The 22,880-nt window shown below is 48.9% G+C and overlaps 1 protein-coding gene and 1 pseudogene across 1 annotated transcript in view; one reads left to right on the forward strand and one right to left on the reverse strand.

The window, feature by feature from the left end:
• The first annotated feature begins 464 nt into the window (after window positions 1-464).
• The window catches only part of LOC115936312 (translation initiation factor IF-2), a 133,567-nt gene continuing 111,151 nt past the window's right edge, over window positions 465-22,880 (forward strand). Inside the window, 2 exon segments of the mRNA XM_055382131.2 lie at window positions 465-924; window positions 926-1,220. Of these exon segments, the coding sequence (XP_055238106.2) occupies window positions 620-924; window positions 926-1,220 (600 nt within the window). The 5' untranslated portion in view covers window positions 465-619.
• Window positions 21,978-22,368, reverse strand: LOC129532777 (small ribosomal subunit protein eS24-like; annotated as a pseudogene).

A 22,880-nucleotide genomic window follows, 5' to 3' on the forward strand; every position in this document is an offset into this window, starting at 1 on the left:
CCTGGCTGGGGGCCTGCAAGGATCCCCTATCTCCTCTGTCCCTGCACGGCTGGGTCCCAGGCAATCTGTCTGCCCACCACACCTCTCTCCCCTCCCCCACCACGCTCCAGCCCCACAGTCCTCCTTCTGCTTCTTTCCCAGCCTCTGGGCTTTTGCACACGCTGTTCCTTCTGCCCAAACATGCTCCACTGGGCTGAGAACAACTCTCTGTGAAGTCTCTCAGCTGTTGCTTCCTTTGGAACAGCCGTTGCTGCTGTCCGTCTCCCAGCTCCAAGACCTGCTGAGCCTCTTATCTTTTTCAGTTCCCATGCACCCAGCACTTCTCCTTGGCCTCCTTTTGCCCAATCGACAATGTCCGTTCTCAATGCCTCCTCACACAGCGCTGAGCCCCACTGGGTGAAGGCAATGCCTGTCATGTCCACCACAATATCCCCTCCCCCATCACCACGCCCGGTCCACAGAGATGCTCAAAAAAGATCTGTTGGTAGGCAATGCGAAGGTGCATTCATGTCATCCTGCAGGCGGAATTCTCCACGAGTTTTGAGCAGCCTCGGTTTTCCCACCACCTCCAAATCATGCAAGACACAGGGTAAGAGCAAAGACAAGGTGGCTCTGGCCGATGTCCACCCTCTCGGTGCGTCCCTTCTCTTCTCTCCTCCTTGGGCAGGGAGACCTTCGGGGTGCAACCTGGCTGGGGCGGGGTGGAGGTGGAGGGCCTGGCCAGAGCGGGCCTGGCTACGGGCAGGGGACAGCGACCGCCTAGGCCGGGGCAGGTGAGCGCGGCGCAGGCCCCGGCCCGGCGTGTCCGCCGTGCGCGCGAGTGGCCAGCAGAGGGCGCCAGAGAGCCAGGAGCGGCCCGCAGAGGAGCCCGCGCCGGCACCGTTGCCCAGCTCCGCGCCGCGCGGACCCACCGAGCCCGCGCTCAGCGCCCCAGCTCCGCCGAGAGGCCGCTCGCGCCGGGTCCTTCCTCTTCCCCAAGCGCAGGCAGAGCCCCCGGAGCCATGGCCAGCCCTTCCGGCAGCTCCGAAGCCACTGGCAAGCCCCGAGGCAGGGATGGCCGGCCCAGGAGGGAGGAGGACGACGTCCCTCCCGGGGAGAAGAGGCTGCGGCTGTTGCTGGAGGGGAGAAGCGCACAGCCCGAGGACTGCGAGGACGGAGAAGACGCGCCGCGGCCGGGCAGGGAGGAGACCGGCACCCAGACAGGTGGCGACGGCAGAGGAGTAAGTGACGCGGGCGCGGGGGTCCGGGGGTGCCGGGGGCGCGGGGGTGCCGGGGACGCGGGGTAGGGGCGGCGGGAGGCTCCGTGGCGGGCCCAGGGTTGAAGTTGGTAACTGAGCGGCAACTCCGGCGGGCGCGGAGTGACAGCTCGGGACGGCCTCCGAGACGCCAGCTGCCCCTTCTCGGCTGTGTGGCTTCGACTTCCTGATTCTCCCACGACGTCCCTGGCCAGGAGACCCACTGGACTCTGCGGCTAGCCAAAAGGGGAGGGGGAGCCTCGCGTCCTGGGGGCCCCCAGCAGGGGAAGGGGCGGGGGTTGCGCTGGGCATCCTGTCTGGGGCATCTGTCTGGGACTCTGCCGGTGCCTCTCACCTGGCGAGGGGCTTGTGGCGGGGGTAGGGGGGAAGTCCCTGGCGCCAGGCTTGGCCAAGCCCTGCTCTGCTGGGCTGCGGGCTGGCGGCGCTCACCCAGCTCCTCACCTGCCCCGCATCTTCCTGTTTTTCTTCCCTTTCTGGTTGGGCAGCGAGAGTTGAGAGGAGGCAGATGGCTTCCATCCCAGAAATCGCTCTCCTCTTTACATTCCTACAGAGAGGGAAAGTTCCTTGCATCCCCCGGGGCGCTGTCCCTGTGAGCTCCCGGTGTCCTGCACACGTGGGCCCCTGAGTCACCGGGCCTGTGTGTGTGCAATGGGGTTCCGTGGCCAGCCTGGCCTCCTGGGGTTCACTTTCTGCTTTCCTACCCCAACTCTTCCTGTGTGGCTTTGCTGGCCTTCCACTGGGGAGGCACGTGGGTTTGGAGGGCAGATGAGGGCCCGCTGGAGAGCTGTACCCCTCAGTGAGGGCCGCCACCTTGACGGTTTTTGATGGATAATGCGGTTGACCTCTTTGTTCCTTCCACATGTTTTTATGTTTGACCATTTGCTCAGCTGAGCTTGTCTTAATCATTTGATTTGTGGTGAATGAGCCTCACATGGGAGAGAGGGCGGCCTTCATTCTGAACCCATTTAAGCAGCACGGGCAGCCCTCTTCGCCGTGGGCTGCATCAGAGCCCCCCCTGCCCAGTCTTGGGGTTGCTCCCGGATGCTGTCTGGGAGGCTTGCTCATGGTGACATCCTCATCTCCCCGTGCACGTTACCGCATTCAGAGCTTGGGTCACCTGGACACTGAACTCAGGTGAATTTTCTCTGAGATCCCGGGAGAAGGAGGACAGTTCTCTGGAAGGTTTTCCAGGGCCGATCACGGAAAGGATGAGAAGGGAGAGGTCCTGGTCGGGGACACAATTACGGTGGCAATGTAACGCCGGGACACTTCATTGCGTGAAGTCCCTCTCACTCCCTCTACCTCCCTCTTTTACGTGGACTCTGCCAAAGACCAGGATACCAGAATGCAGTGGAGTGACCAAGTGTAGTGGGACCTTGGGAACGCGAGTCTGGAGCCAGGTGGCTGGGGTTTGCATCCTGGTTCTGCCCCTCCTTAGCTGGCTGACATGGCACAAGCCACTTACCCTCTCTCAGCCTTACTGTCTTCAGTGGCAAATGGATCGGTCAACAGGCCCCATTGCCTGGGGTTGTTACTGCTAAGATTAAGGGAAGCTCATCCATAGAAGCACTTAGCGTTGTGCCTGTCACATAGTGTATGGTGGATAAATGGGACTTAGGACTGAAACTCATGCCTCGGTGTGTTTTTGCAGTGATGTTTTGTTCTGGGGTGCATCACAAGAGACAAGGTTCTTGGCCGGGCGTGGTGGCTCAAGCCAATAATCCCAGCACTTTGAGAGGCCGAAGGGGGAGGATCGCTTGAGCCCAGGAGTTTAAGACCAGCCTGGGCAACATGGTGAAGCCTCATGTCTACCAAAAAAAAAAAAAAAAAAAAAAAAAGCCAGATATGGTGGTGTGTGCCTGTAGTCCCAAGTACTTGGGAGGCTGAGGTGGGAGGATTGCTAGAGCCTGGAAGGTCTGGCTGCAGTGAGCCGGGATCATGCCACTGCACTACAGTGTAGGTGACAAAGTGAGACCCTGTTTCAAGGAAAAGAGAGAGAGACAGACAGACCCACAAGTGTTTTAAGCCAGAATCTCCATGTTAAAATGCTTTCTGGAGGCTAAAAGGATGACATATTGATAATGAAATATTTAAAAGGCAGAAACCCCACTGAATTTCTTGGTCCACCAGGGGAAATGGGAATCGCATGACCTGAAGGATGATGCAGGAACTGAACAGAAACCATCCTTGTTTCCTGAATCTGAATATGGCACCCTCTTTTCACGGTGTCTGTATCTGCTCAGGCTGGCGGCCCCTCAAAAAGAGGGAATCTGGATTTTCAAACTTAAAATTTGGCCCAAAGCCCACTGCTGCCCACAATGCCCGCCAGACACATTCCTCTTCCCTTTTAGTTTCTATGGGAATACTCTCTTTGAAGAACCCATGAAGCAGTGTCTGGCTGGTGTGAGGATCAGCAGCGATTTCTTTGAGGAGGAGAGCCCATTTCTTCACTCACAGGCCATGTCTGAGTGGATCAAGAAGAACAGAGTGCCCTTTTATGAGATTTTGTCTGCGTAGACCATTAGCTTGGTAAAAATGTCAAAACCATCCTCGTTCTTTAATAGCAGATTATTTTGGACTTTTCTCTGCAAGAAGCAGCATGGGCATTCAGATGCTTTTAAGGATAAAATGTTCTTTCTCATCACCAGGCCTGGTGCTCTAGATAGCTGAGGTTTTAATGTGACTTGGTGTCCCTTGGAGTGGCTCCCAGGCTGTGCTCTTGTGGTTGGGTGGCAAGGGGTTGCTTTATTCGGCAGTGGCTAGAGGATGTTTTAGCAGGTAAATCGGGCCCCCAGGAGCCCCTGAGTGCCAAGTCCTGCTGCAGGGCACGTGTTTATGGTGGGGAGGTGGGGGGGGGGGGTGGAGAGTAGGGGTGGTAGGCATTGATTTCCTGCCAATATCAGAAGTTTCACAGGCTTCTTGTGTATCCACAAACATCCACCCCATTGAGAAGCCCTAGAAAACCTGGCCCTCCCCAAACCTTTATTGACCGCTTGTGAATGATCCCAGGGTGTGTCTGACCCACAGCTCCTCCTGGAGGGAGAGAAAAGTCTCTCCTAGGTATTTGGTTATCAACCTCAACCACTTGCTGAGCCTTCCTCAAGACCAGGCACCTCGGCAGAGATTTCTGGGTTGTCAGGCGGAACCGAGCATTCAAGGGTAATAACTCGTTGGAGTCCCTGAAATCCCTGATGGATGCACCAGGTAAAAGCATCCAGGGTTGAAACCAGATCAGGAAGGTTATTGTCATCCTGGGGCTCCTGTAGAGGTGCATCCACATTGCAGGTATTTTCCCTTCTTGCTGAGGAGAAACCTGGGTTTCTCAGCTTTGGCACAGTCACAACACTTGGCGTGAGACCATTCGTGGTGGTGGGTGGGGGGGGGGGCGTCCTGTGTATTGTAGGATGGTTAGCAGCATCTCTGGTCTCCATCCTCTAGGTACCATTCTACCCTCCCAGCTATGGCTGCCCCAGATGTCTCCAGATGGTTTCAAATATCATGGAGCAAGGGAGTGGTACGTGAGCAAAACCACCCCAGTTGAGAGCCATTGGTCTACACTTGTGGAAATGTTTGAGGGTGAGAGTGTCGAGCTTGGGTCCCTGCTGTACCCTTTATGAGCAATGCAGTCTTGGAAAATTACTACTACTCCAGGGGCCTCAGTTTTCTCATGTATAAAATGGAGATAAATGAGATACACTTTCATAGGAAGGTTATATGGGATTTACTGAGATGATAAGACGGTATATGGAAAATGCTGGACATAGAATTTATTTATTTATTTTTTTTAAGATGGAGTCTTACTCTGTTGCCCAGGCTGGAGTGCAGTGGCATGATCTCCGCTCACTGCAACCTCCATCTCCTGGGCTCAAGTGATTCTCCTGCCTCAGCCTCCTGAGTAGCTGGGATTACAGGTGCCCACCACCACACCCGGCTAATTTTTGTATTTTTAGTAGAGATGGGGTTTCACCACATTGGCCAGGCTGGTCTCAAACTCCTGACCTAAGGTGATCCGCCTGCCTCGGCCTCTCAAGGTGCTGAGATCACAGGTGTGAGCCACCACGCTGGGCTGGGCATAGCATTGTAACACAGACAAAGCACAAAATACTTGGGCAATATCTTTTTACATTTGGCTTGTCTAGACTCCATCCTCCATCCCCTCATGCGCTGGTACGGTGCAGACCAGAGTATCACCCACCTAGACTGCAGAGTGGATTTGGGTGGCATCTTGGCTTTCTGCACAAGACTTGCCTGTTCCCCACCACATCCCCCTGGTTCTCAGGGTCCAGGATTCCGGGACGCAGGGATGTGGGCAGGCAGGGCGGGTGGCCCACCCAGTTCACTCCCATGCTGGGGACCTGCAGAGCCAGCTCTCCAAGACAGGGTGTTTTGACCAGCATCCAGGTTTCTGGATTTCCATCTGAGCACAGCTGGACTACACAGGCTGAAGCTGTCTCTGCTGAGATATAGGTATTTCCCTGGCGATGATCTTTCAAGCTGACATGAAGACATGGCCACCCGCTGGAACTTGGTGTGTCTGCCGTGGCGCTCTTGTAATTTGTGAGGCAGACTCCTGAGGAATGCAGTGCGTAAGTGGGAAATGGTGGGAAGTTCTCCCTTCGCCCCCGGCTGAAAGTGCTGCCTGCGCAGATTGGTGGACAGTCCTTTGAGCAGGAAGAAGACACGGAGCACATTCCTGTTAGCTACGACAGAGAGGGGCAGGGTACACACTGGACATTTCAAGCCCCTGCAGAGAAGCAAGTCTTACTGTGCTGGGAGTACTTGTGGAGTGGGGGCTGTGTTGCCCTGGGCTTTAATTATTTCAGGAACATTTAACCGCAGGGCTGGCAGGCTGGATCTTGATATGTGTTTCTCAGTTGGAAAGACTTTGGACCATAGGGAAATGTCTTCTCAGTTCTTTTAATTTCATTAAGGTGGTCATTTTTCTTGTGGTCTCTGGAATGTGACACAGAACTCAAGGGACAGGAAGGAGATGAGTTGGAGGCTGGGACAGGGGTCCCTGCCAGGGATGCTGGTGACTCACATGATGGTGTTGATGTGTGGAGTCCGGTGCCTGGTTTGGGGAATGTTCATGGGATATGTTCCAAAGCACTGATGGACCTATCACGTACTGGAGGTGAATGGTCAAGTCTGATCTCAGGGCTGGCAGTGTCAGGCAAGGACAGGAAGTCGATGTTGGACTCATTGGCTGAGGTTGCTTGGGACTCTGGGGGAAATGTGTGCCAGGACAGATAGGTCTGGGGCTAGGAAGACAGGTTTGGGCTGGAGACTCGGGCTTGGGAGGCATCCCAGGTAGACAGTGGTTGAGGCTGTGGAAATGACTGCAATTGCCTGGGATGAGAGTGGAGACAGACAAGATGGGGGTTTTGCTCTAAGCCTGGGGAACCCACCTCCCAGGTTCAAGGGATTCTCCTGCCTCAGCCTCCGAAGTAGCTGGAAATGCAGGTGTGTGCCACCATACCTGACTACCTTTTGTACTTTTAGTAGAGATGAGGTTTAGCCAGGCTGGTCTCAAACTCCTGACCTCAAGTGATCGGCCCACCTTGGCCTCCAAAGTACAGGATTATAGGCATGAGCCACCATGCCTGACCATTTTTAAATATTAATTTTTATGAAATATTTTCAAATATATTTTACTATACATTGGAAAAGTCAATCATGATTTGAAAACTTTATCAAAATCCAATCAAATGTCAATTAACCATTTAATTGTGGATGGGTAGGGAGACTATTTTGACCAAAACATGTTAGAACAATTACCACTTATAGAAATAATCTATGTTTTAATGTTTTAGTTGAATTAAAGAATCTTTTATATTCTATCGAGGTGCAGTGGCTCACACCTGTAATCCCAGCACTTTGGGAGGCCGAGGCTGGCGGATCACCTAAGGTCAGGAGTTCGAGACCAGCCTGGCCAACATGGCAAAACTGTCTCTACCAAAAATACAGAAATTAGCCAGGTGTGATTGCACACACCTGTAATCCCAGCTACTTGGGAGGCTGAGGCAGGAGAGTCATTTGAACCTGGGAGACAGAGGTTGCAGTCAGCTGAGATCGCACCACTGCACTTCAGCCAGCCTGGGTGACAGAGTGAGACTCTGTTTCAAAAATAAATAAATAAATAAAATAGAATTCTGAATTTTATTTTTAATAATTATTTTTGTAAAGAGAATGTCTTGTTTTTTGGAGTTGCTGAATTTATTGAATTGACAAAAATTATGTACAAGAGGGTATACAACATGATGTGATTGAAGTATGTATACATTATGAAATGGCTAAATCAAACTAAATAACATATCACCTCCCAGATTTATTTTTTTGTGGTGAGAACACTTAAAAATCTACTCTCTTAGTGATTTCCAAGTGTACGATATGTTGTTATTAACTGTAGGTACCATGTTGTCCCATGGATATCCTGAACTTATTCTTCTCCTTTAAAAATGACATTCTGTGTCCTTTGGCATCTGCCCACTTCCCCACCCTGGCAATCATCATTCTACTCTACTTCTGTGAATTCAACTTTTTTCTTTTCTTTTTCTTTCTTTTTTTTTTTTGAGACAATCTCATTCTATTGCCCAGGCTGTAGTGCAGGGTTGTGATCTGGGCTCACTGCAGCCTTGACCTCCCAAGCTCAATCAATCCTCCCAACTCGGCCTCCTGAGTATCTGGGAGTACAGGCATGCACCACCACGCTCCACTAATTTTTGTATTTTTTTGTAGAGACAGGGTCTTGCTATGTTATGCAGGCTGGTCTTGAACTCCTGGGCTCAAGCAATCTGCCAGCCTCAGCCTCCCAAAGTGCTGGGATTACAGGCATGAGCCACCATGCCTGGCTGAGTTTAACTTTTTTAGATTCCACATATAAGTGAGATCATGTGGTATTTGTTGTTCCGTGCTTGGCTTATTTCACTTAACATAATATCCTCCAGACTCATCCATGTTGTCTCAAATGGCAGGATTTCCTTCTTTTTGAAGGCTGAATAGTATTCCATTGTGTACATACACCACATTGTTGATGGAAGTGTAATGGAGGCCAGTTGGGGGAGGAGGGGGAAAAGATTCACTCTAAGTCTAGATGCTCCAGCACCCACCCAGGGTGTGTGCAAGGAAGTGCAGGTTGCTCCTGGTTTTGCAAACTGTGGTTTGTGGGACTCCAAAGCCCCTATCCTTCCACGATGCTTTCTGTCCTGTTATCACATTTCCTTGGAGGAGAACCCAGCCTTGGTGGAGAGCCCTGCTCTGGCTTTGTCCCTCGGCATGAGATGGCAAAGGATGGTGCTGCTGGGAGACCCTCACGTCTGCGCACTGGGGGCTGCTTGCCTTCTTCGTTCCTCCTTCAAGTATCTGAGCAGCTCCTGTGTGCCAGCTGCTGGTCTACGAGATGGATCGGTCCTTGGAGATCACGCTGTAGCTGAGGAGGCAGGCTGTAGCCCACAGGCCAGAACCAGCCCCCTGCCTGTTCATACAAATAAAGTTTTATTGGAACACAGCCACACCCATTTCAATGCATATTGTCTGTGGCTGCTTTCCTGTTACAATGGAGAGTTGAGTAGTTGGGACAGAGACCTATGGCTTGCAAAGTTGAACTGTTTACCATCTGGCCCTAAAGAAAAAGGAAAAAAAAATGCTGATCCTTGTACCCCGACAGTCTTAGGTTAAGAGGACTTTGTACCACCCTGACTCCCAGGCGGCCATGAGTCGAGCCACCCTTGAAATGTACACAGGTCTTGGCTAGGGTGCTTTCTGATTTTTGTATGGGGAAGAGAAAGGAGGGAGGAAATGGCAACTTGTTGCCCTGTTCTAACATTTTCCTAAGATGCGTCTCCAGGCAAGGGCTTGGGATCTCACCTTGCACAGCTTACAAAACCCAGTGAGACCAGCTGTCTTGGCGCTGCCACTCTGAGGGATAGAGCCCCCAGATTACTAGGAAGAGAGATAAAAGAATGGTTTCTGCGAGCACAAGAACTGGCGTTATTGAAATTAACATTTCCCCCAAGTTTTATAATGTCTAGGCATGCATATTTAAGTGTCTGCCTCAAAAGCTCATCCTAATAACCAGATGGTGCATTTAATTTCCTTTTTTTGTTCTCTGAGCAACATGCAGCTTCCTGCACAGTCCTCCTTGCAGGCAACTGCGCTGAGGTGACAGTCCTCCTGACTGCCAGCACAGATCCCCAGGGCCTCTGAGAGCCCTGTATTCTGGGGGCAGCCTTTCCCCCTTCCATTCAGCCCCAGCTGGAAGGGGGCAGGTTACCCACAGACCTCCTGCCTTAGCTTAGCTTAGCTCCTGCCTAAGCACAGGGCTCCTGCCTTAACTTCTCTAGGGAGTCTGGCTCCCTCTGACCCTCTAGACCTCACCAGCTGGGGATCAGAGCCCCGGGGCAGGAGCCAGGGCCAGGGGGCATTGGGGGGTGGTTTGAGAGTGCAGCTGTGGAGGGGGGCAGGGTGGGCCCAGGAAAAGCTGCTCGGGGGAGACTGCAAAGAGATGGCAGAGTTAGGACAAGAGGGCCGGGCATTGTGGCTCACACCTGTAATCCCAGCACTTTGGGAGGCCGAGGTTGGCGGATCACCTGAGGCCAGGAGTTTGAGACCAGACTGGCCAACATGGTGAAAACCTGTCTCTACGAAAAATACAATAATTAGCCAGACGTGGTGACACCTATAATCCCAGCTACTCGGGAAGCTGAGCCACAAGAATTGCTTGAACCCGGAAGGTGGAGGTTGCAGTGAGCTGAGATTGTGCCACTGTACTCCAGCCAGGGCAACAGAGCAAGATTCCATCTAAAAAAAAAAAAAAAAAAGAGGACAGGAGGAGGAGGGAAGAGAAGGGAGCTGTGGGGCAGCAGCCAGGGCCTTAAAGGCAGAGGAGAGGAAGCTTGGATTTCCAATTCCAAAGGACATGAAGACAAAGTCACACACCTTTATTTATCCTGCTCCAGGTGAGGCGGGGCTTTGTGTGTTTTCCTTGTTTTCCTTTTCCTTGTGTTCAGGCTGTTGTAGAAACAGGTAAGCAGGGGCTCTGTGTAGCGCCCTGTTCTGGGGGCCTTCAGGAAGCATGGGGTACCCTGGTTTCCTTGTCTTCATGTCCCCCTTTCCTCCTGCCACCCCTGACTGTGCACCCCACCTTGTCCCTCAGACCATCCTGGAGGGGCCTGGCCAGGGCTTGTGTCCTTGGTAGTCTCTGGGGAGGAAGACTCTGTGGCTTGAAAGCCTGTCGGCTTAAGTTGCAAGGTGTAGATGCCTGGGAGGGCACGTGCACGGCCCTCTTGACTGATCCATTCATGTTTTTCTTTTTTGACTCTGTTCTATGTTGTCCTGATGGGAGGGGTAAGCCCCTGCCTTCTGCCTTTCCTGCCTTGGACTCTTGCAATTGGGCCAGATGAGAGGGTCCATGTGGTCTGGGAATTCAAGCAATGCAGGCCAGGCGTGGTGGTTCACACCTGTAATCCCAGCACTTTTGGAGGCCAAAGCGGGCAGGCCAGGAATTTGAGACCAGGTGGCCAAATAGTGAAACCCTGTATCTACAAAAAATACAAATTTAGCCGGGCTTGGTGGTATGTGCCTTTAATCATAGTTATTTGAGAGGCTGAGGCAAGAGAATCACTTGAACCCAGAAGGAGCCGGTTGTAGTGAGGAGGAGATTGCAGTGAGGAGGAGGTTGCAGTGAGGAACAGGTTGCAGTGAGGAGGTGGTTGCAGGGAGGAGGTGGTTGCAGTGAGGAGGAGGTTGCAGTGAGGAGGTGGTTACAGTGAGGAGGAGGTTGCAGTGAGCCAAGATTGTGTCCCTGGACTCCAGCCTGCACAATGGAGCGAGACTATGTTTCCAAAAAAAAATTAAAAAATTAAAAAATTAAAAATTTATATAGAAAACAAAACACAAAACTTCCTCTTGATTTGCTTTTCTTGATCTTGCTTCTCAGAGGTAACACTGGGAAGGGTTGGGGTATACCTCTCCACATCTTTTTCTTTGATTTTATTTTTTATTCTACATTCTGAGATACATGTGCAGAATGTGCAGGTTTGTTACATAGATATACATGTGCCATGGTGGTTTGCTGCACCTATCTACCCGTCATCTAGGTTTTAAGCCCCGCATGCATTAGGTATTTGTCCTAAAGCTCTCCCTCCCCTTGTCCCCCACCCCCGACGGGCCCTGGTGTGTGATGTTCCCCTCCCTGTGTCCATGTGTTCTCATTGTTCAACTCCCACTTATGAGTGAGAACACACAGAGTTTGGTTTTCTGTTCCTGTCCACACCTTTTCCCTCTGTGCACGCAAGCACATGTATTTGCACATAAGTGTTTATTGTAACCTTTTAAAAAAATAAAAATGGAATAATGCTATATTTATTCTTTGGAAAGCCTGTTTTTCAGGCAGCATGTTTTTGACATTGCCTCATGTTGGAACCTGGGTACCACCTTCTTCTCCCAGCAGTTATTCTGATGTGTGGATGCACCACGCTTCGTTTAACCAGCCCTGCACCGATACATCTTTGGATGGTTTCCGCCTTTTCCCAATCACAGACGGTGTTCTGACGAATTTCCTCGCACACATCACTTGGTGCTCTGTGCGTGCATTTCTGTGAGATGTTCCTGGAGGTGGGCTGTCTAGGTCAGAGGGGGATCTGTGCTTAATTTGCATCCTGTGCAAAATTCCATCCAGTCATCCGGCTCCCCAAGTGCTCACATGGTACTGTCCTCTGTAGACATCAACTTCTGCAGATGATGGCACGACCGCCTCTCTTTCTTTTACTCACACCAGTCTGCACCCTGGTGTCCTGGGGGGGGTCCAGACCCTACCCGCTTGTCTGCCCCCAGTCCCCCCAGCCCGTGCTAACAGGGACTCTGGCTTCTGAGCTTTGGCAGACTGCTTCACTCTGGAGAAGTTTGCTTTCTCAAACATTCCTGGCAATGTTACTGCAAATCGCGAGGCCTGTGTTTGCCTTCTTCAGGCCTCAGTTTTCTCATAAGTAAAATGGGGATAATGTGATGCTACTGTCTGCATCCTAGAGCTGCCATGAGGGTTCAGTGAGATCACTGTTTAGAGCACGTTCACAACTCCGGCCTTGTGCGCAGTCAGCACGTGTGGGGCAGGGCTGTTGCTGATACTTTGTTGACTGTCATTGCTAGACTGTGGCTTTACCAGGGGCATTGTCTTTAGTGCCAAGCCCAGAGCCACCCCTAGTACCTGCCGTGTTTATAGAGTGATTGAGTGGCAGGGTCAGAGACTGGGGCAATGGCAGCAGAAACAGAGGAAAGAAGTGGGGCTTCTAATAGGTCCTGAACCAGTGGCCCTTGAGATGAAGCCTTCTTGCCAAGGTCTAGGGCTGTGCTTTGTGTTCTAGGCCCGAGACTGGAAGCTAGGCCTGGCTGCAGCCCCCGCTGAGCTGGGGAAGTGCAGGTCAGCATCCTGCTTCATTAGGACACCTCCAAGCCCAGCTTAGATGTGGATGCCAGCTGACCCCCTGTTTACTCTGAGCCCAGACAGAGGACAGGGAAGTGTGCAAGGGTGGGGACCCCCTCATCACAGCCCTTGACTCTGTAAGGCATATGGGTTTGTGCACGTGTGTGAGCTCGGCCGTGGCGTCTCTGAGTTTCAAGCTTGAGGTTGTGTTTATGCAGGGTTAGGCTTGCCAGGTAAAATACAGGAGGTCCAATTAAACCTGATTTTCTCATTAACCTTTTTTTTGGTGCAAATATATCCCATGCAATATTTGGGACCTGCTTACCCTAAAAAATTATTTGTTGTATATCTGAAATTCAAGTTAAACTGGCATCCTGTCTTTTCACTTGCTATGTATGAGAGTTCCGTGTGGGGGTTATCAGTGTGCATTTGTGAGTTCCCATGTGAAGGACTCTCTCCAAGTGCCTGTAGGTGCCAGGATGGAGATGGACAGAGAAGATCCTCTTGGGCTGCTTTAGTGGTACCTAGAGGCTGTGGGGTTGGACACTTCAGCCCCAGGGGCCTGGGCAGCACTGTCCAGCACCTGCCTGCTCCTGTCTTCTTCACGGGGGCTGACTTCCCTGTCATTTCTCTCCAAATACGGTGGCAAGAGCTATCCCATCTGCCCCCATCTGGAGCTCGGCTGTCCAGCCAGACAAGATGGCAAACAGTGTGCAGATGGCTGCAAAGCTTTCCCCAGCTCTTTCTGCAAGGGGCCTGCAGATGAAATGGAAGCCCTCATCCTCACTGCCTCCCCCTTCCAGAAAACCCAGGCAACAGCCATCTCTGAATGCTGCTTTAGAAACTTCTCCCTCATGGTGATTAAACCACCCCAAACAAATAAAGCACTGCATTTCCACCATAGGCTTGTTCACATGCACGCAGCCAATTGTCTTGGATCCACCTGTGTGCCTGATTCATCAGGGTGAGGGGTTCTTCTCTGAGGTGCTTGCAAAGAGCTGCTTAATTTTCTGTGAAAGACTCTCTGTAGAAACGAGGCCCAGCTTTGGAAGAAAGCCCTTTCTCCCCCTTTAGCAAATTCTGTGTCATTCTTTTTTTTTCTTTCTTTTTTTGAGACAGAGTTTCACTTCTGTTGCCCAGGCGGGAGTGCAATGGTGCAATCTCGATTCAGTGCAGTCTCTGCCTCCCGGGTTCAAGTGATTCTCCTGCCCCAGCCTCCTGAGTAGCTGGGACTACAGGCACCCACAACCATACCCGGCTAATTTTTTTGTATTTTTAGTAGAGAGGGAGTTTCACCATGTTGGCCAGGCTGGTCTCGAACTCCTGACCTCAGGTGATCCACCTCGGCCTCCCAAAGTGCTGGGATTACAGGTGTGAGCCACCATGCCTGGCTGGAATTCTGTGTCATTCTGGATACTTATCATGACTTCAAGCATCCAGGACTCTGTCCTGGGTATCCTGAGCCTGAGGGTGTATGTGTGTCCAGCTGGCTTGGAGGTTGTCTACAGGCAGCTTAAACTTGGCCTCTGAGTCCATGGCAGCCTCACATGGGAAATACCACCAAGGAGCCTCATCTTGTGCTTTTAGGAGATAGTTTCTATTTAGTCATTGCTGAATCTGTTACAGACAGGGTCTCAATTTCTTGCAAGTCCTGTATGAGGTGGGTGCTGTGATTATCCACAGGTTCACTTGTTCTCTCTGGCCTCTTTCAGGCTCTTGCACTTCCTTTGCTCTTTTCCTGCCACAGGGCCTTTGCACATCCTGCTCTTTCTGCCTGGAAAGATTTTCCCTCTCCCTCCCTCTTTACCTGGTCACAGTCTCATCTGACAATGGAGTCACTACATCTTCAGGGACGTCTGGCCACACTGACTCAGTCACAGCAACCCCCTGTTATCTGCTTTCATGACACCAGGTGCCTCTCTGTGGTAGACACTAGCTCAGCTATGGATTCCTATTTCTGTGCATGTCATCCTTTCCCTTCAAGACTGTGGTCACCATGAGGACCAGGGCCATGCCTGTTCCTGATTCTCATTTGTGTCTCTGGTGTTTAGTATATGCTCACCTAGAATTTGATTAATGAATGACGGCATACCCATTTTACAGATGAGAAAGTTGAGGCTCAGGAACATTGTGTAACTTGCTCAGTATTAGGTAGTGATGGTTTGAAGCCATCTGGCTGGTCGCTGGGTGCACATTCTTAACCAATTCACTGTGGTTCTTCTCTCATGGTAGCTCTCCAACAGCAGGAGTGAGAGACAACTTTAGGACAGGTGTAAACAGAATCCCAGGGGTTATCCTAGAAGGTGGTGTCAGGAACATGCTTGCCTATGGGCCTCCTTACTGTATTGCATAAAATACTCAGTTTTTCTGACTTGCCTTTAGTAAAGACCTTAGCAATATTTGAAGCACAGTTGTCAATAGGAAAGGGTGGGTGTTTACACTTTTTTAAAAAGGAGTCTATATCATATTTATCTTGTGGTCTGCTATTTCCCCCTGATCTTCTTCAGCTTCAGTTATGCAAAATTAACACTTCTTCTCTTGACTGCCTCTCTCTTACCTGTTCACTTTCTTTTCTGTGTTCGAGATTGCTTAGAATTTTTCCCCATTACTGCAGCCTGCTTCCCACCTGTATCCCCCAGCCGGCTTGTTCTGGATTTTGTCAACAACAGTTCCAAAGTTTAGTGAGGGCTGGACTGAAGGAAAGCCTTGGAAAAGGCTGTGTGATGAAAGGTGAAGATACCTAATATGCAGGCAGTCATCAGGGTTAATTCAAAGGCTGGAAGAAGGGCTGACCTGGAGGACTGGAAATGTCTTTGAGCTGAAGGTCATGTGCAGGTGGAACGAAGAGGGTGAGCCTTTTGGGGTGAACTGCAAGTATTTGATAAGATCCCTGTCCCCATGGTTGGAGAAGTCTTGATAAGCATCCTCAATGTGATGGGGAGATTAAGGAACCCCTGGCTCTACCTGCCCAGCATGGCAGTAACATGACCCAGCCAAGTTATTGATTATTGGTTGCCCAGCTGTCATCAGCTCAACATCTTCTGTTAGTTATAGCTGTAATTTGCATTAGTTGTCAATGCCAGTTTTGACTTTCCTAGTCAATAAAGTGTTCTGAGAGTGGTGACTAAGGCTGAGCACTACCCATAATCATGAGTATTGCACAGGCAAGCCCCCTTGCCCACCCACCCACAGGCAATGAGACACCCTAGGAAATCACTCAATTCTTTGGAGGACCCCGAATAAATTCTCAAGTCCATCTGTTCATCTCTCCTTCCATCCGTCCACCCTTCCATCCATCCAGACATGCATACATCCATCCACCCATCTATCTATCCAACCCACTCTCTTATGCACCCAACTATCATCCACCTACCCACCCACCAACCCATCTGTCCATCCACTCACCCATGCATCTATCCACCCATTCACTCATCTACCCATCTATCCACCCACCCACCTATGTATCCATCCATCTGCTTGTCCTTCTGTTCATTTATTCCACAAAGACTCGTTAACCACCTGCTAGATTCTGGGGAGGTACCTGCTCTAGTAATTGAGAGCACAGTCTCTAGAATATGATTCCCTGGGCTCAGACTGAGCTGCCTCCTAGCTAGCTGCTTGGGTAAGTTATAGAAACTGTGCTTTGATTTTCTTATCTGAAAATTGGCTATTAATAGCTTCTACTCTTGCAGATATAGTGAGGATTAAATAAGATGTCACGTTAAAAGTGCATCATCGACACTCAATAGAGATTAAGTTTTACCATTCATTATTATTCTTGGAAGATGCTGCAGATAACGTGGAGAGCATACGAAAGACACATGTTTGAACCAATAGTGACATACAGGTGCTAAGTTCTGCAGTAGGGGAAGGGCAGAGAGCCATGGAGAGGGCCTGGCCCAATTCTGGAGCCTCAGAAAAAAGTTTCTCGTTGAACTGCTGTTTTAGCTGAGACTTGTGGGATGGGTAGTAGTTGGAGATCCCAGACAGGATGTGACCGAGTTAGCCAGGGAAAAATTTGGTCCTGGCACCCTGGCAGAGTTGAGTGATCCAGTCCTTCTGTCTCCTCTGGCTGGAAGTCCACCAGATCTGGGAATGTCAAGTTGGGGGAGGGGGCTGACAATGATCATGACCTTCACCTGTCCTCACATGTCCTCTGTGTATCTGCAAAGCCTCTGCCTCAGTCTCCTCTTCTGGAAAGTGGGATTGGAAACCACATCTGCTTCTCTCCCAGGACTGCTAGGAAGACAAGATTAGATGGCAGGTGAGAACTCTTTGAAAATGAAAACATTCTGCTATTTGAATGCAAAGTGTTCTTCTTTGCCTGTGATGTTTCCTAAGCTGTGAACTCATGCTGGACCTCGAAGCTGTCTATTAAGAAAAAATAGCAAAGTGGTTGGGCATGGTGGCTCATGCCTGTAGTCCTAGCACTTTGAGAGGCTGAGGGGGGCGGATCATTTGAGGCCAGGATTTCGATACCAGCCTGGCCAATATGTGAAATTCCATCTCTACTAAAAATACAAAAATTAGCCAGGTGTGGTGTCATCTACCTGTAGTCCCAGCAGCTTAGGAGGCTGAGGCACAAGAATCATTTGAGCTCAGGAGGCAGAGGTTGCAGTGAGCTGAGATGGCGCCACTGCACTCCAGCCTGGGTGACAGAGCGAGGCTCTGTCTGAAAACAGAAAAAAAAAAAAAAAAAAGCAAAGTTAACACTTCCTCCATCTCTCCCCTAGGGGAGGCAATTTGTCAAAGATTGTTGTTGGATTTTAGACACAGGGAAATCTAAGGAAGGTGTGGAAACCAGACCAGGACTCCAGACTCTGGTCTCCCTGTTTACACGGTCTTAAATGGCGGAGCCACTTTGGGTTCTTTCCACAAGATTGCTTTGTAAAAAAACCAAGAAACAAACAAACAAAAAACTCAAAAAAAACAGCCCTGACCTAAATATTCACAAGGGACCTTAGGCAATATCTGCAAACAAAAGTGAATGATGAGTGGAATCTGTCATCTTTACAACTAAGATAGCTCCAGAGTTGAAGCAAGTGGAAATATCTCTAGACAGATTTGGGCAGGTTTTGCCAGTTACAAACTATGAGAAGCTGGGCAGGTTTACCTCTCTGAGCTTCTGTGACCTTGTAAAATAGGCTGCATTGCACTAAACGTGCAGGAGGAATCCCAGGATCCTCCTGTGCACAGGGCTGGTTTTTTCCCATTCTTTTCTTTGTTCTGCCTCTGTCCTCTTCTCCAAGAGATGAATACATCTGGACCCAGTAGGGGTCTATGTTTGCAAAAGCTCGCAGGTGATTCTCATGCAGCCAGCCTGGCTCTGGCACTGAGTTCTTGGACACTTCTGGAGGCACATTTACTAGTGAGGAAGGTCACTGTGTGTGAAAGGCATGATTCATCTTCCATTCCTTTCTTCCATGAAGCAAGGTGCATGGGTCGACTGAGCTGGGAGAGTCCACAGTGTCAGCCTCCCCCACGCTTCCCTCCCTCCTTATTCCTTGTGTGCTCTACTTTGTCTTGATTTCCTGTACTCTGCACCAAGCCAGGAGATGGTAAGATCTCAAAAAAATCATTTTTTTGGGAAATGGGATCAAGAGGGTTTTGGTTTGCTTGTTTGTTTGTTTGAGACAGGGTCTGTCGCCCAGGCTGGAGTGCAGTGGCATGACCTTGGCTCACTGCAGCCTTGACCTTCTGGGCTCAGGTGATACTCCCACCTCAGCCTCCTGAGTAGCTGGGACTGCAGGTGCACACCACCATGCCTGACTAATTTGTCTATTTTTTGTAGAGATGAGGTTTCACCATGTTGCCTAGGCTGGTCTCAAACTCCTGGGCTCAAGCAGTCCTCCATCCACCTCGGCCTCCCAAAGTGCCGGAATTACAGGCATGAGCTGCTGTGCCTGGCCAAGGTTTTTATTATTATTATTATTATGAAAAATTTTCAATATACATAAAAGTAGAGAGACTAGTTTAATGAGCTACCATATACCCATCACATAGGTTTAAAAACTATTAAAGTGTGCAATATTTACTCCATTTTTTTCTGAAGTATTTAAAAAATTGTTTACAGTAGTTATGTAATTGCATCATGATATTCACCCCTACGTAATTTACTTTCCCTCTAAAAACATGAGGGCATTCTTGATATGATCACTGTCATACCTAATCAAATTACCAGTAATTCCTTAATATCCTCTAAGATCAAGTTTACATTCAGATGTCTTGTCCTCAGAATGTCAATTGTGATTATTTTTTTCTTTGAGCAAAGATAATAAGAGCTCAAGATTTAATGACAGAGATTCCATGTTAGCCCTGATGTCTAAGCTCTGTGGTCCATTGTGGCTTTACTTGATAGTCTCAGGCTAGGCGTGGTGGCTCACACCTGTAATCCCAGCACTTTGGGAAGCCAAGGTAGGTGGATCATGAGGTCAAGAGATCAAGACCATCCTGACCAACATAGTGAAACCCTGTCTCTATTAAAAATACAAAAATGAGCCAGGCATGGTGGCGGGCGCCTATAGTTGCAGCTACTCAGGAGGCTGAGGCAGGAGAATCGCTTGAACCCAGGAGGCGGAAGTTGCAGTGAGCTGAGATTGCACCACTGCACACCAGCCTGGGTGGCAAGAATGAGACTGTGGAAAAAAAAAGTCTCTCACTGTGGTCTCATAATAAAAGGACACTCCATTTCCCATCTGGACCCTGCTCCTTAATGTTAGCCCCCTCCTGTGGGGAGGAGGGGGTGACCTTCAGCACAGGTTGAAGCATTCCCAGGGCTGGCTCTGATCCCGATAAAGCCCATCATCATGAATGAATGCTTCCCTTCCAGGTTATTCTAAATATTGTAAATAGTACACTTGGAGCGTCCTCATGATGCCTGGGATGGTAGTGAATATTTATAGGTTTCTTCTAGTGCCTTTTTTTTTTAGTGTTTTCTATAGTTCCATGTTTCTACAACCCTTAGGAACATCAGAATCATGTGTGTGTGGGTGCTTATTAAATAAACCAGTTCCTGGAGCTCACTCCCAGTGACTCCCAGTGTGATGATTAGGGGCTCAGCTAGGACCTATGTTTGCAAAAGCTCCCAGCTGATCTCATGCAGCCAGCCTGGCTCTGGCTCTGGCTCTGGCTCTGGGAGCTGGGTTGGGAACTAGTCTTTGGTGCTATTCTGCTGAAACTTCAAGTTGGGCTCTTTGACTCCGTCTTGTATTGTCATCACTTGTATTCAGGTCTGTTCTTCCCCTGGATTGTAAACTCCTTGATGTCTGGGTCATCTCAGCTCATGAGCTGAGCTTTTAGTGGGTGCTCAGTGGAACAGGTGTTGAATGGAGTCAGGCAATAGGGAGGCCAGCGTGTGTTGGTAAGTGAGAGACAAAAATCATTTTAAAAAGAATCTTTTTGCCCTTCAGTTGTGTTTTCCATGAGTTAATGTGATTTACTCTAGTGGAAGCCAGTGCAGCTTAAGTGGAGTTCTTGCCCTGAAATGGAGCCAGGTTATGGATCAGCAGAGCTGCCAAAAGCATTTTGGGGGAAATGTTTCTGTGTCACCGTCAGTTGATGGAACTCAAGTTTTCACTCCCGTTCAACACCACGTGGGGGCCATTTTGACTTCTGCGGAGTGGGTATGATCAGATCTTCTGTAAAAGTGTAAGCGAGGAGGCTGGGCACGGTGGCTCACACCTGTAATCCTAGCACTTGGGAGGCTGAGGTGGGCGGATCACTTGAGGCCGAGAGTTTGAGACAAGCCTGGACGACATGATAAAACCTCATCTCTGCTAAAAATACAAAAATTTGCCAGGCATGATGGTGCATGTCTGTAATCCCAGCTACTCAGGAGGCTGCGGCAGGAGAATCGCTTGAACCTGGGAGGTGGAGGTTGCAGTGAGCTGAGGTTGCACCACTGCACTGCATTCCAGCCTGGGTGACAGAGCAAGACTCTGTCTCAAAAAAAAAAAAAAAGTGTATGTGAGGAAACTGGGATTGAGCTTGGGGGTGTTGGGGGATGGAGGTACTTCATCTACTGAACAAAAACCATGGAATACCAATGCTGGAGGAAGAAGCTTCATCCTCAGTTTCTACTAACTCAACCACGCATGAGATGGGGACTTGGTGTCTAAGAGAAAAGCCTCTTTTTAGGTCTTCAACCTTGATCAAACCATTTCTGAATTCCTCATACACATATAATCAGGTGCTATGAGTGGTACTGATTGGATAATCTTTCTGTCGTTTCCTGTGCTAGGAAGGAAAATACATGTACAGCCAACTTCCTTGAGGGTTCGTTCTTTTGCATCAGGGTGTCTCAAACTCCTGCCCTTAAAACACCTGTAAGAGAATGATCCAGGCGGCTTGCTCGCTCTGCATGCAGACCCTTTAGAATCAGAGTCAGAATCCCTGGGGCTGGAGCCACAAAATGAAATGACATTTCAACAAGTTTGTCATCATGTGAGACAGAATAGGTGAGTATTTGGATACCTATAATACAAAGTAGATTCAAAAAGAATGACGTGATTATTTTAAATGTTGTGTTTTAAAAAATTTAATACAGAAAAGGCTGGGCATAGTGGCTCATGCCTGTAATCCTAGCACTTTGGGAGGCCAAGGCGGTGGACCATTTGAGGTCAGGAGTTCAAGACCAGCCTGGCCAACAAGGTGAAACCCCATCTCTACTAAAAATATAAAAATTAGCCAGGCAGTAGTGGTGCGTTCCTGTAATCCCAGCTATGGGGAGGCTGAGGCAGGAGAATCGCTTAAGCCTGGGAAGCAGAGGTTTGGTGAGCTGAGATCGTACCACTGCACTCCAATGTGGGTGACGATTGTTTAACCACCACCAAAATAGGTTCGGAGTCCAAATATTAATATGAAGGACATTGGTGACATTGTCTCAAAAAAATTAATACCGAAAAGTACAAAAAGGGAGAGAAATCACCCCAAATCTCATGACCCCAAGAAATAAACCTCCTTAATATTAAGTGAACAGCATTCCTTGCTATGCACAAAGATGGCTAGAGACATGAACAGATACTTCTGATCACACAAAATGAGATTTTAAAAACAAGAAGTAGCAAATTGAATGCTGTGTAAATTTATCAGAAGAAAAAGAAATGGAAGTGAAACTGAAGGAACTGGTCAACTCAGATAAATGTAGTTTTTCCTCACTAAAAATCAGTTTCTAGAACATCTAAGAAATCAAAGATGATGAAAAATATTAAGATGTATTATATATATGTAGAAGTCTTTACAGTTGACTGATCATCTCATGAAAAATTTGTACAGTCACTGCAAATAAAGTCATTGCAAAATCTTTACTCCTTTTGCTTTTTGCCAGCACTGACATTGGCCTTTGCAGTCTCTTGACTTCATTCTGCCCTTGCATTCCTTTTGCTGTTTTCTTGAGGTCATCTTCTTCTCATGCCAGCTGTGTCTTGCAAGTCTATGTTCGAGTTCATTTTTCTTTGCATAATTCAAAGAACCAGATAACATGCCAAAACCCATTGTTTAACCACCACCAACATGGGTTCTGAGTCCAACTATTAATATGAAGATGACACACATTGTGGTCTTGTACATTTTGTTGCCTTCCTGGGGTGAAGGACATTGATGACCATTTGTTTCCTCTGGAGCGGTCGATTGGTCATGAACTTCCTGGTCCCGACAGTTACTGTGTCATTCATCATGGTGGTTGATCCTCAGGTAGTTAGGGAGGAAAATAAAAAGGAAGTTATATATTTGAAACCAAGTTTCAATTTTAGACCTGATTAATTGGCTTAATAAAGGGCATTAGCACTTCTACTTCCTACAGTCCCTCCCTTTACCTCTGGAAACTAGTTATTTCTAGGTTGTTTTATGTTGTTAAGGTTGACCACCTTTTCTTTCTGTTCTGCAATAATGGTCCTATTTTTAAATGGATTCACCTCTCATCACTAGCCTTTTGTCATGGTCATTCAATTCACAAGTTGCTTATTTTGTAATTTCTTGGCTGACTAAATTTTATTATGAAGACTTTTTTTTTAAAGAGCTCAGAAATACTGTATTCTTTAAGTTCTTGAACATGTGATAGTGTCTTTTGCCTATTTTGATTGGGCAATAATTTAGCTGGCTATAAAATTCTTGGATTATACTCTATTTCCCTTAGAAATTATAGGCACCCATCCACTGACATTTCATTGTCCTTTTTTTTTTTTTTTTTTTTTTGAGATGGAGTCTTG

This window comes from Gorilla gorilla, chromosome 2 (assembly GCF_029281585.2).
Source record: "Gorilla gorilla gorilla isolate KB3781 chromosome 2, NHGRI_mGorGor1-v2.1_pri, whole genome shotgun sequence".
Taxonomy (NCBI): domain Eukaryota; kingdom Metazoa; phylum Chordata; class Mammalia; order Primates; family Hominidae; genus Gorilla; species Gorilla gorilla.